The sequence below is a fragment of the Panulirus ornatus genome, chromosome 12 (assembly GCF_036320965.1).
Source record: "Panulirus ornatus isolate Po-2019 chromosome 12, ASM3632096v1, whole genome shotgun sequence".
Classification (NCBI taxonomy): Eukaryota; Metazoa; Arthropoda; class Malacostraca; order Decapoda; family Palinuridae; genus Panulirus; species Panulirus ornatus.
The window spans coordinates 67,334,509-67,348,701 of NC_092235.1; the positions used below are offsets into that span (position 1 = coordinate 67,334,509).

Sequence of the window (14,193 nt, forward strand, 5' to 3'; positions counted from 1 at the left end):
CTGTAATTTATTGCTGATTAATGTAATTGATGGGGATTTGCATATGTTAATTAACACTTTGAAAGGGATAATGCATATTACAAGGTAATTCACACAATACAGAAAACACTTTATACTGCACTGTATAGTAAGAGAAAATCTACTTACAAGTTTTGTATCTGTCATTTTGTACCCTGGCTTGTTAGCTATCTATCAGTTAATACCTCAGAAGCCATCTCCCTCTTCAGAGTATGATGGTTTGCATAGAATTTCTCAATACACCTTGATGCTAGTGCAGGTATTCTTCATTTCTTTAGATTCCTGTTGTGAGTCAGTCCATGCTCATGCACTCCTTGGTCTTTTTTTCCATCTTTTACATGATTTTTTGTCTTAATTTTTTGTCTTTTTACCTCAATAATAGATTTGTTTGAGAATATGTGTAGGTAATATTTTTCATGGTGAATAACATTGTGAGGTCAAACCATTTTTTAGGACTAATAAATACCGAAATTAATCTCTGAAATAATTATGCTATTATACATATTGTGATAATTTGCACTTTATCATTCGCTATCTGTCGTCTCTAGAAAACATTAAAGAAAATGATAGGATATTTTGGTAAGAATCATTATATTATGCTATATTCCAGTTTTAGAACAAAATAATTTTGGCTTAAAGAGTAATACCTGTAATTTTAGTTGTTTAAAAAAAGAACTTCAGAACCTTATACGTTACATGCTGAATAAGATTCGAAGGTCAAAATATTGTGTTAGGAATGTTATATCTTGAAGTCGAACTTTGAACTATTACATTTATCATAATCTGCTTCATGTTATTTGCCTTTTGTCAGGCCAAGGAAGCATTATAGAAAATTTTGGGTAAGGAAACCTTTTATTAAGTAATATTCCTGTTTTAACAAAAATTTGTGCTTGAAAAATATTATGATGTGTAACCTGCAGCTTGTCATTTTTCATCCAAAACACACACACACACACACACACACACACACACACACACACACACACACACACACTTTCATGGTGTATTTGTTAGCATTACTGATCACGAGTCTGCACATGGTTCAAATCATTGGTGTTCATCCTCCCTGTAGGACTGGTTTATACATGGATACCTGGCTTAGGCTGGGATGTGTTTGCTTTATACATTTTTTTTTTTTTATACTTTGTCGCTGTCTCCCGCGTTTGCGAGGTAGCGCAAGGAAACAGACGAAAGAAATGGCCCAACCCCCCCCCATACACATGTATATACATACGTCCACACACGCAAATATACATACCTACACAGCTTTCCATGGTTTACCCCAGACGCTTCACATGCCCTGCTTCAATCCACTGACAGCATGTCAACCCCGGTATACCACATCGCTCCAATTCACTCTATTCCTTGCCCTCCTTTCACCCTCCTGCATGTTCAGGCCCCGATCACACAAAATCTTTTTCACTCCATCTTTCCACCTCCAATTTGGTCTCCCTCTTCTCCTTGTTCCCTCCACCTCCGACACATATATCCTCTTGGTCAATCTTTCCTCACTCATCCTCTCCATGTGCCCAAACCACTTCAAAACACCCTCTTCTGCTCTCTCAACCATGCTCTTTTTATTTCCACACATCTCTCTTACCCTTACGTTACTCACTCGATCAAACCACCTCACACCACACATTGTCCTCAAACATCTCATTTCCAGCACATCCATCCTCCTGCGCACCACTCTATCCATAGCCCACGCCTTGCAACCATACAACATTGTTGGAACCACTATTCCTTCAAACATACCCATTTTTGCTTTCCGAGATAATGTTCTCGACTTCCACACATTCTTCAAGGCTCCCAGGATTTTCGCCCCCTCCCCCACCCTATGATCCACTTCCGCTTCCATGGTTCCATCCGCTGCCAGATCCACTCCCAGATATCTAAAACACTTCACTTCCTCCAGTTTTTCTCCATTCAAACTCACCTCCCAATTGACTTGACCCTCAACCCTACTGTACCTAATAACCTTGCTCTTATTCACATTTACTCTTAACTTTCTTCTTCCACACACTTTTCCAAACTCAGTCACCAGCTTCTGCAGTTTCTCACATGAATCAGCCACCAGCGCTGTATCATCAGCGAACAACAACTGACTCACTTCCCAAGCTCTCTCATCCCCAACAGACTTCATACTTGCCCCTCTTTCCAAAACTCTTGCATTCACCTCCCTAACAACCCCATCCATAAACAAATTAAACAACCATGGAGACATCACACACCCCTGCCGCAAACCTACATTCACTGAGAACCAATCACTTTCCTCTCTTCCTACACGTACACATGCCTTACATCCTCGATAAAAACTTTTCACTGCTTCTAACAACTTGCCTCCCACACCATATATTCTTAATACCTTCCACAGAGCATCTCTATCAACTCTATCGTATGCCTTCTCCAGATCCATAAATGCTACATACAAATCCATTTGCTTTTCTAAGTATTTCTCACATACATTCTTCAAAGCAAACACCTGATCCACACATCCTCTACCACTTCTGAAACCACACTGCTCTTCCCCAATCTGATGCTCTGTACATGCCTTCACCCTCTCAATCAATACTCTCCCATATGATTTACCAGGAATACTCAACAAACTTATACCTCTGTAATTTGAGCACTCACTCTTATCCCCTTTGCCTTTGTACAATGGCACTACGCACGCATTCCGCCAATCCTCAGGCACCTCACCATGAGTCATACATACATTAAATAACCTTACCAACCAGTCAACAATACAGTCACCCCCTTTTTTAATAAATTCCACTGCAATACCATCCAAACCTGCTGCCTTGCCGGCTTTCATCTTCCGCAAAGCTTTCACTACCTCTTCTCTGTTTACCAAATCATTTTCCCTAACCCTCTCACTTTGCACACCACCTCGACCAAAACACCCTATATCTGCCACTCTATCATCAAACACATTCAACAAACCTTCAAAATACTCACTCCATCTCCTTCTCACATCACCACTACTTGTTATCACCTCCCCACTTGCGCCCTTCACCGAAGTTCCCATTTGCTCCCTTGTCTTACGCACTTTATTTACCTCCTTCCAGAACATCTTTTTATTCTCCCTAAAATTTAATGATACTCTCTCACCCCAACTCTCATTTGCCCTTTTTTTCACCTCTTGCACCTTTCTCTTGACCTCTGTCTCTTTCTTTTATACATCTCCCACTCAATTGCATTTTTTCCCTGCAAAAATCGTCCAAATGCCTCTCTCTTCTCTTTCACTAATACTCTTACTTCTTCATCCCACCACTCACTACCCTTTCTAATCAACCCACCTCCCACTCTTCTCATGCCACAAGCATCTTTTGCGCAATCCATCACTGACTCCCTAAATACATCCCATTCCTCCCCCACTCCCCTTATTTCCATTGTTCTCACCTTTTTCCATTCTGTACTCAGTCTCTCCTGGTACTTCCTCACACAGGTCTCCTTCTCAAGCTCACTTACTCTCACCACCCTCTTCACCCCAACATTCATTCTTCTTTTCTGAAAACCCATACAAATCTTCACCTTAGCCTCCACAAGATAATGATCAGACATCCCTCCAGTTGCACCTCTCAGCACATTAACATCCAAAAGTCTCTCTTTCGCACGCCTGTCAATTAACACGTAATCCAATAACGCTCTCTGGCCATCTCTCCTACTTACATAAGTATACTTATGTATATCTCGCTTTTTAAACCAGGTATTCCCAATCATCAGTCCTTTTTCAGCACATAAATCTACAAGCTCTTCACCATTTCCATTTACAACACTGAACACCCCATGTATACCAATTATTCCCTCAACTGCCACATTACTCACCTTTGCATTCAAATCACCCATCACTATGACCCGGTCTCGTGCATCAAAACCACTAACACACTCATTCAGCTGCCCCCAAAACACTTGCCTCTCTTGATCTTTCTTCTCATGCCCAGGTGCATATGCACCAATAATCACCCACCTCTCTCCATCAACTTTCAGTTTTACCCATATTAATCGAGAATTTACTTTCTTACACTCTATCACATACTCCCACAACTCCTGTTTCAGGAGTATTGCTACTCCTTCCCTTGCTCTTGTCCTCTCACTAACCCCTGACTTTACTCCCCAGACATTCCCAAACCACTCTTCCCCTTTACCCTTGAGCTTCGTTTCACTCAGAGCCAAAACATCCAGGTTCCTTTCCTCAAACATACTACCTATCTCTCCTTTTTTCACATCTTGGTTACATCCACACACATTTAGGCACCCCACTCTGAGCCTTCGAGGAGGATGAGCACTCCCCGCATGACTCCTTTTTCTGTTTCCCATTTTAGAAAGTTAATACAAGGAGGGGAGGATTTCTGGCCCCCCGCTCCCGTCCCCTCTAGTCGCTTTCTACGACACGCGAGGAATACGTGGGAAGTATTCTTTCACCCCTATCCCCAGGGATAATATACATATATATATACATATACACATACACACACATACACATACATACACACATATACACACACACACACATACATATATATACATATGAGAAATGTAAGAAACAATTTAGAAAACTGAAACTTCTAGCTTGAAATGAATGAAAAAAAAGAATGTCACATAATGGTTCAACCTCTGGCTATGGAAAAAAGGAAATGTATAATTTATTTACACAAACGTCAATAGCTTTATACATACATAAGAGTAAAGGCATGGTTCATACATGGTTAAGAATCAAGGCAATGCAAGTGTAAAACTCTCTCCCCTTGATTTACTAATCGTTATCACAAATTGTAGTCATGCTGTTTGTCCTGACTACTATTTACCAGTTGTCGGAAATCTGTTCATTCATTATATACAGTTGGATAAGTTGTTACACTGAAAGATATCATATGCTTAATATTAGTTTCTTATGATGTACACGTTTAGACATTACGGTTCATATGCATGTTTGATTATAACTGACATGAACTGCTCTCTTTTATCTTATACACACATGCTGATATATCTACATGCACACATCCATTCACAAACACTTAAACCTACTGTTAGTAAACAAAGCAGCTTTTATATGAAGCTTTAGACTCAAAACTACAGAGACTCAGAGTCTGTACACTTCCAGATCTGTTTCTGTAGATTATAGTCCGTGATTGTACCAGAATTTGACCATAAAAAGAATCCCATAGTCTCCTGTACAAACAATTCATCCACTTTACCCTAACTGTGCATCACCTACCTAGTTCACCTTTTCAAAAACAATCATAGAAAAGCTGCAGACCACACAAAACAGAGGACTCAGAACAATCACTGACTGCTTGCAGCCATTGTGCATCACCTACCTAGTTCACCTTTTCAAAAACAATCATAGAAAAGCTGCAGACCACACAAAACAGAGGACTCAGAGCAATCACTGACTGCTTGCAGCCATGAACATGCACCACATACATAACAAAACAAAAATGATCACAACACATTCCTACCTCATTATGCTTGGTACTCAGTTCTTTGCAATAGAACTAGACCCTTCCCATCCATACCATTTCAAGTATAAAGATAAAGCTTACCTTTCCTTCACACTTCATCCACTGATGCTCACAGATCCTTTCAACCCAACAAACACAACCTGACAAAACATATACACACTGTTGTGAACCATCAGTCACTAAACGGTTGCCTTCCCAACTATTTCAGGCTTGAACACTGCGCTACTAGTGTGGAGCCACACTTCCTAGACATACACAAGTTACACTTTCTCATCTGTATTCTGGACATTGTATATTCCTATTATGCCACAAACACTGATTCAGCATATCTCATGACCTTTCATGCCACAATGCTTCTACTGCAATGAAGACACTGAACACCTACTATTTAATTGTCCTGCATTCACCCAACAGACATACACACAGCACTACTACCCTTTATGACCTGTGGTCCTGTCCAGTGGACATGGACACTTCTTGAGCATTGTGAGGGTCTTTTAGAAGATGGAAGGAGCTCCTAGAGTAATGCCATCATTCCCCTGCTTATGTGTAGAATGTAGCCTTAAAGCTCCAGAAACTCCATGAAAAGGGTCTTAGGGTTTTATTGTAATGTTAGTGAATTTCTTAAAATTCATAATTAAAAGGTTTGAAATTCTGAGTGTCCACTTGCTGAAAGTTGTTGTGTGATCATTTCAGCTACTCAGTGTTTGAATTATTCTTCTGTAAAGGATAAATTTTCCATATTTATAGTATGTTGCCCAAAACAATCTTCTCATGATAACAGATATGTTCTTTTAGGTAGCCCAGTATTTTTGGGATCCACTATATTTTGGTTAACCCTGAAAACATATAAGTATATAATCTAGATAGTTATTTCAATATACTTTATAGACTGGTTTATGACAAGGCAACAACTCACAGGTGTATGGAGTTGGAAGGCTTGAGAGAAACTTTAGATGGTCAGGTAACTGGCTTGGAGAGTGAAGTAGAGGAGGTGCGTGGGGCTTTGGGACGTGCTCGCCAGGAAGCTTACGACCACCATAACAACACACTTCAGTTACAGAAAGAAATTGGACGACTGCGAGGTAAGTTGGTGCTTGATTACTTCTTTGATAGTGGTCTTATTGTATATATAATTCTTTTTGTATACCACAGTGCTGTCTCAATTTTATTTGGTGTTGTTACTGGAAACAACGGAATTAAATTTAACCTTGTAATAACAAAGATTCTGTATCATATCTTGGAAGAGGCATCCCAACACATCTTCAGACCTGTTGCAACATATTGTATAGGTTTTTCCAATATCATGATAACCTCAGGACCCTTGTAGGTTGAAGGCTGTGTTACAATCAGTAGCAGGGAAAGGATGAACTCCAAAGCTTTGGAGTGACAAGTTCTTCAATGATATTGTATTCCTTTTTGTGCATCAAAGATGCCAGATCCTTACTGAGGGTAACTTTTTGATTACAGTGTAACTAACAATTAATGGCAGAGACCAGTAACATTTGACAGTTGAATCACATAAATACTTTTGTTCCTTGATATATCAGGTTTGGTAGCTCGGCTGTATTAGTGTTAGTAATAGTGTATTTATATGTGTACATTGAGATGTATGGGTATGTATATTTGCGTGTGGGGACATGTATGTATATACATGTGTATGGGGGTGGGTTGGGCCTTTTCTTTCATCTGTTTCCTTGCGCTACCTCGCAAACGCGGGAGACAGTGACAAAGCAAAATATATAATGTATAATAGAATCCAAGAAGCAACTCAAAAGATTGTTGCTCAGACTCACTCATTGGCTACCTTAGATTGATCTAAACTGATAAACACCATTTTCAGCCTTAGATTAGAGATTAGCAGTTGCCCACCCCATTCACAGTGTAATATCATCTTCATTTTCCTTGTTCATTAGTTTACCATTGATTTTTATGTATTTTTCCATCTTGAGTTCTTATTAGCCCACCATTTGTGGCTTTATGGCAGAGTGAACAAAGAATGCCCATATGGTCACAGTTGGTTCTCATTAGAATATCTTGTCAAGTTTACCCTTGAATTAGTGTTAAAAATGAAGCTTTATGTTATAATTTTTCATTGTATCTGTATTCTGTGAATTTATGTGAAAATGTCAATATTGCATGAACACCCTATGCAAATGCGTATCAATCTTAAGATTCTTTTGGCTTTTAGTTATGCTGTCTCCCTTTAGATTATCTTCAGTAAATAAAAGGAATTATCTCAAGTACACATGAGCATACTTTGTTTTACAGAACTCTGCAAAACAGCTGATAATTTGCGATTAGAAGCGGCTAACCTGAAGGAGAGCATCAGACAGAGAGAAAATCAATTGAAAGAGTTGGAAAAAGAGTTAAAAGTAAACCAGGAGGAACTGAGACAAGCACAAGAATCCTCTGCCTCACTTACTTCCACAGTTCAGCAGATGAAAAGCCAGAAAGAGCATATTCAGCATGAGGTTAGTGTCAGCTAGTCATGGTAGCAGGAGTTTGGCCTTAGTATTGGCATAGTTTGTGTTTGAATACAGTTTTTGTGACTTTGACTTAGAATCAAATAATTCTTACCCTCCTGAACTTTGACTCAGAAACTGCACTGCAGTTTCAGTAATGTGCGGTATGTTACATACTTTTTTGTAATTTTCATGTGTCCCCTGTTACTTTGTAATTCATTATTGATCTTTATGGATGGAATTGGGAGTATATTGTTCTAAGTCTAGTGTTTTTTGGTTATACTTAATTCCTTGGAAGATTAAACCAGGGGCTATGAAGGAAGTGCAGGTTATGAAAATGTTGTTGAGGAAAAATTCATTCTCATTTTTTAATTTATTGTTTTAGGGGACATGCTTACGCTATGATCATTTATATGAAAGAATGGTTTTGTTTCAGTATGATGCTGCACTTCTTAGTCTCAGACTTTTGAGACAAGAGCTAGAGGCTAAGCAGGAGGAATGCTCAAAAGTTCAACAAAGTGTGAGCCAACTGCAGAGCATAAATGCTGATTTAAGAAAGAGTTTGAATGATGCTAATATGAAAGGTGAACAACTGACTTCCAGCATGAAGCGACTCAGGGAGGAAAAACAAATAGTAATTGAAGAACATCAGACTATTGGAGTGCAACTGCAGGAGTCCTCTGCCAGAAATGCTGCATTGGAGAATCATATTAAAGTTTGTATATTTATCACTTAGACTGATTTTTAAGTAATACATGCTTTTATATTTCCAAATTTAACTTAGAGGGGTTGGACTGTGGTGACCTTGTAGCTATGATATTTGTGTTTCATTTCAAATTAACCTTTTACGAAATGTTGATAAATTGTTGTTGAGGGCACTGTGTCACCGCTACCCCACTGCCTTGTCTTCGCTTTAGCCCCTTGCTTTCATTTTTTTGATACTGACCTTATATTGTACATTCTGACTTTCTTGTATTCTCATGGTATTTCTTACTTCGTAAATCATTTGTCCGTGTTTCTGTACTTTACTGGAGTTGTCATAATTTGTGTTTATCTTTGGAAACTTGTAGCTCTATAACCAACTGCAGCTGAATTTTCAATTTTTCAAGGGTTTCAAGCTCTGATATAAATGCAGACTTACATTGTGATTGTCTGTGAGTATACCTTTAGTGATAATGCTGAAGAAAGTAAGTTTCAGGGTATGCAGTGTGTATTTTGGAAAAGATAAGACAATTTTGCATTGTACAAAAATATTTACGGACCAGCATAAAGTTAAAGAATTCATTGACTTTCAAAGATAGAGATGAACCAAAAATATATATATATATATATATATATATATATATATATATATATATATATATATTTTTTTTTTGCTTTGTCGCTGTCTCCCACGTTTGCGAGGTAGTGCAAGGAAACAGACGAAAAAAATGGCCCAACCCACCCCCATACACATGTATATACATACGTCCACACACGCAAATATACACACCTACACAGCTTTCCATGGTTTACCCCAGACGCTTCACATGCCCTGATTCAATCCACTGACAGCACGTCAACCCCGGTATACCACATCGATCCAGTTCACTCTATTCCTTGCCCTTCTTTCACCCTCCTGCATGTTCAGGCCCCGATCACACAAAATCTTTTTCACTCCATCTTTCCACCTCCAATTTGGTCTCCCACTTCTCCTCGTTCCCTCCACCTCCGACACATATATCCTCTTGGTCAATCTTTCCTCACTCATTCTCTCCATGTGCCCAAACCATTTCAAAACACCCTCTTCTGCTGCTCTCAACCACGCTCTTTTTATTTCCACACATCTCTCTTACCCTTACGTTACTTACTCGATCAAACCACCTCACACCACACATTGTCCTCAAACATCTCATTTCCAGCACATCCATCCTCCTGCGCACAACTCTATCCATAGCCCACGCCTCGCAACCATACAACATTGTTGGAACCACTATTCCTTCAAACATACCCATTTTTGCTTTCCGAGATAATGTTCTCGACTTCCACACATTCTTCAAGGCTCCCAGGATTTTCGCCCCCTCCCCCACCCTATGATCCACTTCCGCTTCCATGGTTCCATCCGCTGCCAGATCCACTCCCAGATATCTAAAACACTTTACTTCCTCCAGTTTTTCTCCATTCAAACTTACCTCCCAATTGACTTGACCCTCAACCTTACTGTACCTAATTACCTTGCTCTTATTCACATTAACTCTTAACTTTCTTCTTTCACACACTTTACCAAACTCAGTCACCAGCTTCTGCAGTTTCTCACATATACTTCAAGTATAAAACATATACTTCAAGTACTACTGCCTTGCTAAGTCAGTGATTATATCTTAAAAACTATAAGCAAAACTTGAGATGAATGAATTAGCAGTGTTAGCATGGTTTACATGTTTTGGTGACGTGGAAGAAAAATTAAAGATGGACCCCATACATCCATCCTACTCTGTACCCAAATCACTTGGTGATGTAATTTGAAATTCTGATTAGTTTTCTAAAATCAGTAGTTGGATGTAGTATTATATTGTTGCAAAAACTATGAAGTATCCAGGGATCACAAAATTTCCAACTTTTTAGTATAATCTCAAATTTCCATTTTTTCATATCAGTGGAAACCAGGATCTGTTGTTCATGGGTGAGTTTTCGGATGACATTAGTTTAACAGTTAAGGTGATCAAACCCTGCTTTAAAATATGTTCAGGTATTGAAGCTAGTCTTTTTTTCATTGCCCTTTTTGACTGATTTTAAGAACTTAGATTTTCTCTAAAATCCTATTGTAGCTTTTATTCTTGCTGAAATAAGCTCTGGGGACAAAATGAGGTATTTTGGTAAGTTGAAATTCCATTTTGACTGTTTACCAAATAGAAAACACTTGATATACCCCCCCACACCATCAACATCAATGGAAAGACCAAAAACAAACCAATCTCAGAATACTTCCTAGTACCAGATTTTGACTGGATAGAGACTTCTCTGGTATCTTCTCAAGACAGTGCAACCCAATTTGCCTAGTCATCAACCCTGTCAAAGGCAAATGTAACAGTGCAACTCATCCAAGTGGTATTAGGTTCCACTTGCATCCAATGAGAATTAGAAATGTTTAAAAAGAATTAGTAGATTCCCTTTTTGGGTATTCACAGATGGAGAAAGTAGAGGTAAGAAAGTATGGAGTGCCAGAGGTAAGTGGAAGGAAAGGGGATGTACTGGAAGAAAATAGATTTGAAAGGATTGTGTGATAAGAGAATTTCCTACAGGCCTACTTATAAATTGGAGCAGAAGAAAAGAATCTTGACATGATAAATGAAATTTTTTTCCAATGTTTGGGTAATTCTCATCACTGAAGTAAAGTAACTATCACATACAAGTTTATTTCATTTGAAAATATGTAAATTTTTGAAGTAAGCAGAATTATATAATTTGAAATGATGTAGATTTTTGAAATTAGTGTAATATAGTCTCTAATCATAGATGAATTGTCATTAGGTAATTGAGGGTGAAGTAAAGGTTGGTAAAGAGGAAGTGAATCAAGTTAAGGAGCAGCTGATCGCAAAGGACAGTAGCCATCAGATCAAAGTGGCCCAGTTAGAGCAGAGTGTGACCAGGGCAAGACAAGAGGTAGTTGCTCTTACCTCACAACTAGACCAGGTACAGCAGGAGAGAGTCAGTTACCAAACTCAAGCCACAGAGCTCCGCACTGCCTTACACTCAACTTTGAGGCAGCTCAAGGTCAGTACATAAACAATCTAAGGAAGTACTAAGTATAATGGTAGGTGTGTATAGAGTTGTAGAGTTGTGCTTTTTGTTGTACTGTACCTTATTGCACTTGAATTTTTATGTAACATCTGCATAGTTAACCTGTATGCATGGTGTTAACTTCCTTTGTCTTTATAGTTAGAGTTCAAGTATCCTGCAACTTGCAGTTGTAGGTCAACTGCTTGCTTGCTGACTATATTGGAGTTTTAAAATAATATACATCTGTTGTTATGAGTGAAATGGAGAAAGAATCCCAGATTTTCATATGGTATCCATGCTTGCTGATGATAGCCATTCTTACATAGTTCGGCCTCATTAAACTGAGTGCCTGGTATTGAAACCTGTGCAGAAGTATTATGTCTATAATGTTTTCACAATTTGCTTATTTAGTTATTATTGATACTACGTTTTTACATTATCTGAATTCCACTAATGATTATAGAATGGTCCCATTGTCCTTTTTATGCTTAACACTTTCATTGCTTATCCATGGTTATAGGGGAGAAAGAATACAGCCCATGTATTCCCTGCATGTCGTAGAAGGTCACTAAGAGTAATTCTCAGTCATCTGTTCTTGACACTACCTCACTCAGGTGGGAAATGGCAAGCATGCATGAAAAAAATCAGTGCTGTGGACATCAGTCTTCTGTTGCATATTAGAATATTATGAGTGTCAGTCTCCAGACTTTATTTCTTGACTAAGATTAAATTTTGCACACCTTTTAAGCTCTACTGGCAGGCTATGGATGGCAGTCCAAAAAATGAATCGTTGAAGCTGTCTCGGGGCAGTTTCACACCACATATGCTTAGAATAGATCATTGAGGGTAATAGATTTATTTAAAAACCTCAGCATAAGAAGTTTTTCATGCTGAATTTGAATATAGGGTTGAAATGTATGTTATGTACATTGAGGCCTGTAAGTAATTAATTACCACTATTTAACAACTTTTGTTCCTGGGTAGTAAGTGTTATTTCCTAATAGCTTATGTGTAAAAAGTAGAGAAAAGTGATATTATTTCTATCAAACTTTGCTTTTGTGATATTGTGACGGTGATATTTTGAGATTTACTTATTTCCAACCGGAGAACGGGCAAATTTTCATATTTCTATTCACATAAAGTCAGAAAAACAATATTGTATGAATCAAAATTAACATTTATTTACACCAGTGTGGAACAGAAGTGATCACAAAAGATTTAGAAGTGAGTAGTTTTTCAAGATTTACGACTGTATTCTAAATCCTTTTCATGAATCAGACCCCAAATACAATCTTCCATCGTGTTCTCATTGTATGTTCCTTAGTAGTGGCATTCAAAGTTCAGTATATCCTGGTGGAAACATTTGCCTTGCTTCTTCATGTACGCTTTCATGTTCTCTCTGAATATATCAAGATGAGCATCAGGGTATGGACTTTCAGGGATATCCTGCAGCCCATTTTCCCTTAGTTCTTCACTGTAGTCTCAACCAGTTCCACAGTTTTTGGCCTTGTGATTGCTCAGGAAGACCCATACCAGTGTGATAAAGCTGTACCAAGCTGCTTTCTCAACCTAGTGAGCTTCTTGGGGAATTCCTTGCACTCCAGGATCTTCTTTACCTGTGGTCTGAGGAAGACACTGTCTTTGACCCTTGCCTCATACAGCTTAGGGAAGAAGTCCTGAAGGTACTTGAAGGTTGCAGACTCCTTATCTAGAGCTTTGACAAATTGTTTCTAAAGGCCAAATTTTATGTGCAGTGGTGGCACCAACACTTTCAGGGGTCCACCAGTGGCTCCCACTTGATGTTGTTCATCCCCACATAGAATTAGGTCTGCTGTGGTTAGTCCTGCCTGTGGTAATGCACTGCAGTGTCCCTGCTGTCCCAAAGTCAGCAGAGAAACTTGGTAAACCTGCCTTGGAGACCCATCAGGAATGCCACCATTTTAAAGTCCCAGCTATACTCATCATACTTCAAGGCATCTAGCAAGGTCATGACACTGTTGTATTCTTTGAGGTTCACTGAGTGAGCCACGGAAAGAGTCGGGTACTTGTTCCCATCATGGAGCAACATGGCTTTGTGGCTCCTTGATGAGCTGTCTAAAAGAGGTGCCACTTTTTCGGGTTACTGGCGATTCCAATTGCCTTGAACAGACTGGTTACATTGTGGCAGAAACAGAGCCCATCTTCATGGATGAAGAAGCTGGAAAAACTAGGTGATGCTTCCTCTGATCTGTGATTTGCACACTTTCATCCAACAAGTAGTTGATATAGAATTTTCTAGAAATTTTCAGAAATATAAATAGTAGTCAGAGGGGGAGGAAGACATTGTAGATCCAGATTACAATATCAAAGATGCAGCTGAGAAGAGAAACCTATATTACCCCAATCAAAAAGACCTCAATGACTGCTTGATCCTAGATGTCAAAAGCTTCCTCAGTAAACTCAGTCTTGGACAGGATATCATTGGGGTAAACAAATCTAGTTAAGTT

The 14,193-nt window shown here is 38.8% G+C and overlaps 1 protein-coding gene across 2 annotated transcripts in view; it reads left to right on the forward strand.

Annotated features, from left to right (window-relative positions):
• LOC139752167 (uncharacterized) overlaps positions 1-14,193 on the forward strand; it is a 51,498-nt gene that overhangs the window by 22,315 nt on the left and 14,990 nt on the right. For both annotated transcript variants that reach the window (XM_071668112.1, XM_071668111.1), the window contains 4 exons: positions 6,405-6,568; positions 7,755-7,957; positions 8,385-8,663; positions 11,459-11,701. In XM_071668112.1, the coding sequence (XP_071524213.1) occupies positions 6,405-6,568; positions 7,755-7,957; positions 8,385-8,663; positions 11,459-11,701 (889 nt within the window). The remainder of the gene's footprint in view (positions 1-6,404; positions 6,569-7,754; positions 7,958-8,384; positions 8,664-11,458; positions 11,702-14,193) is intronic.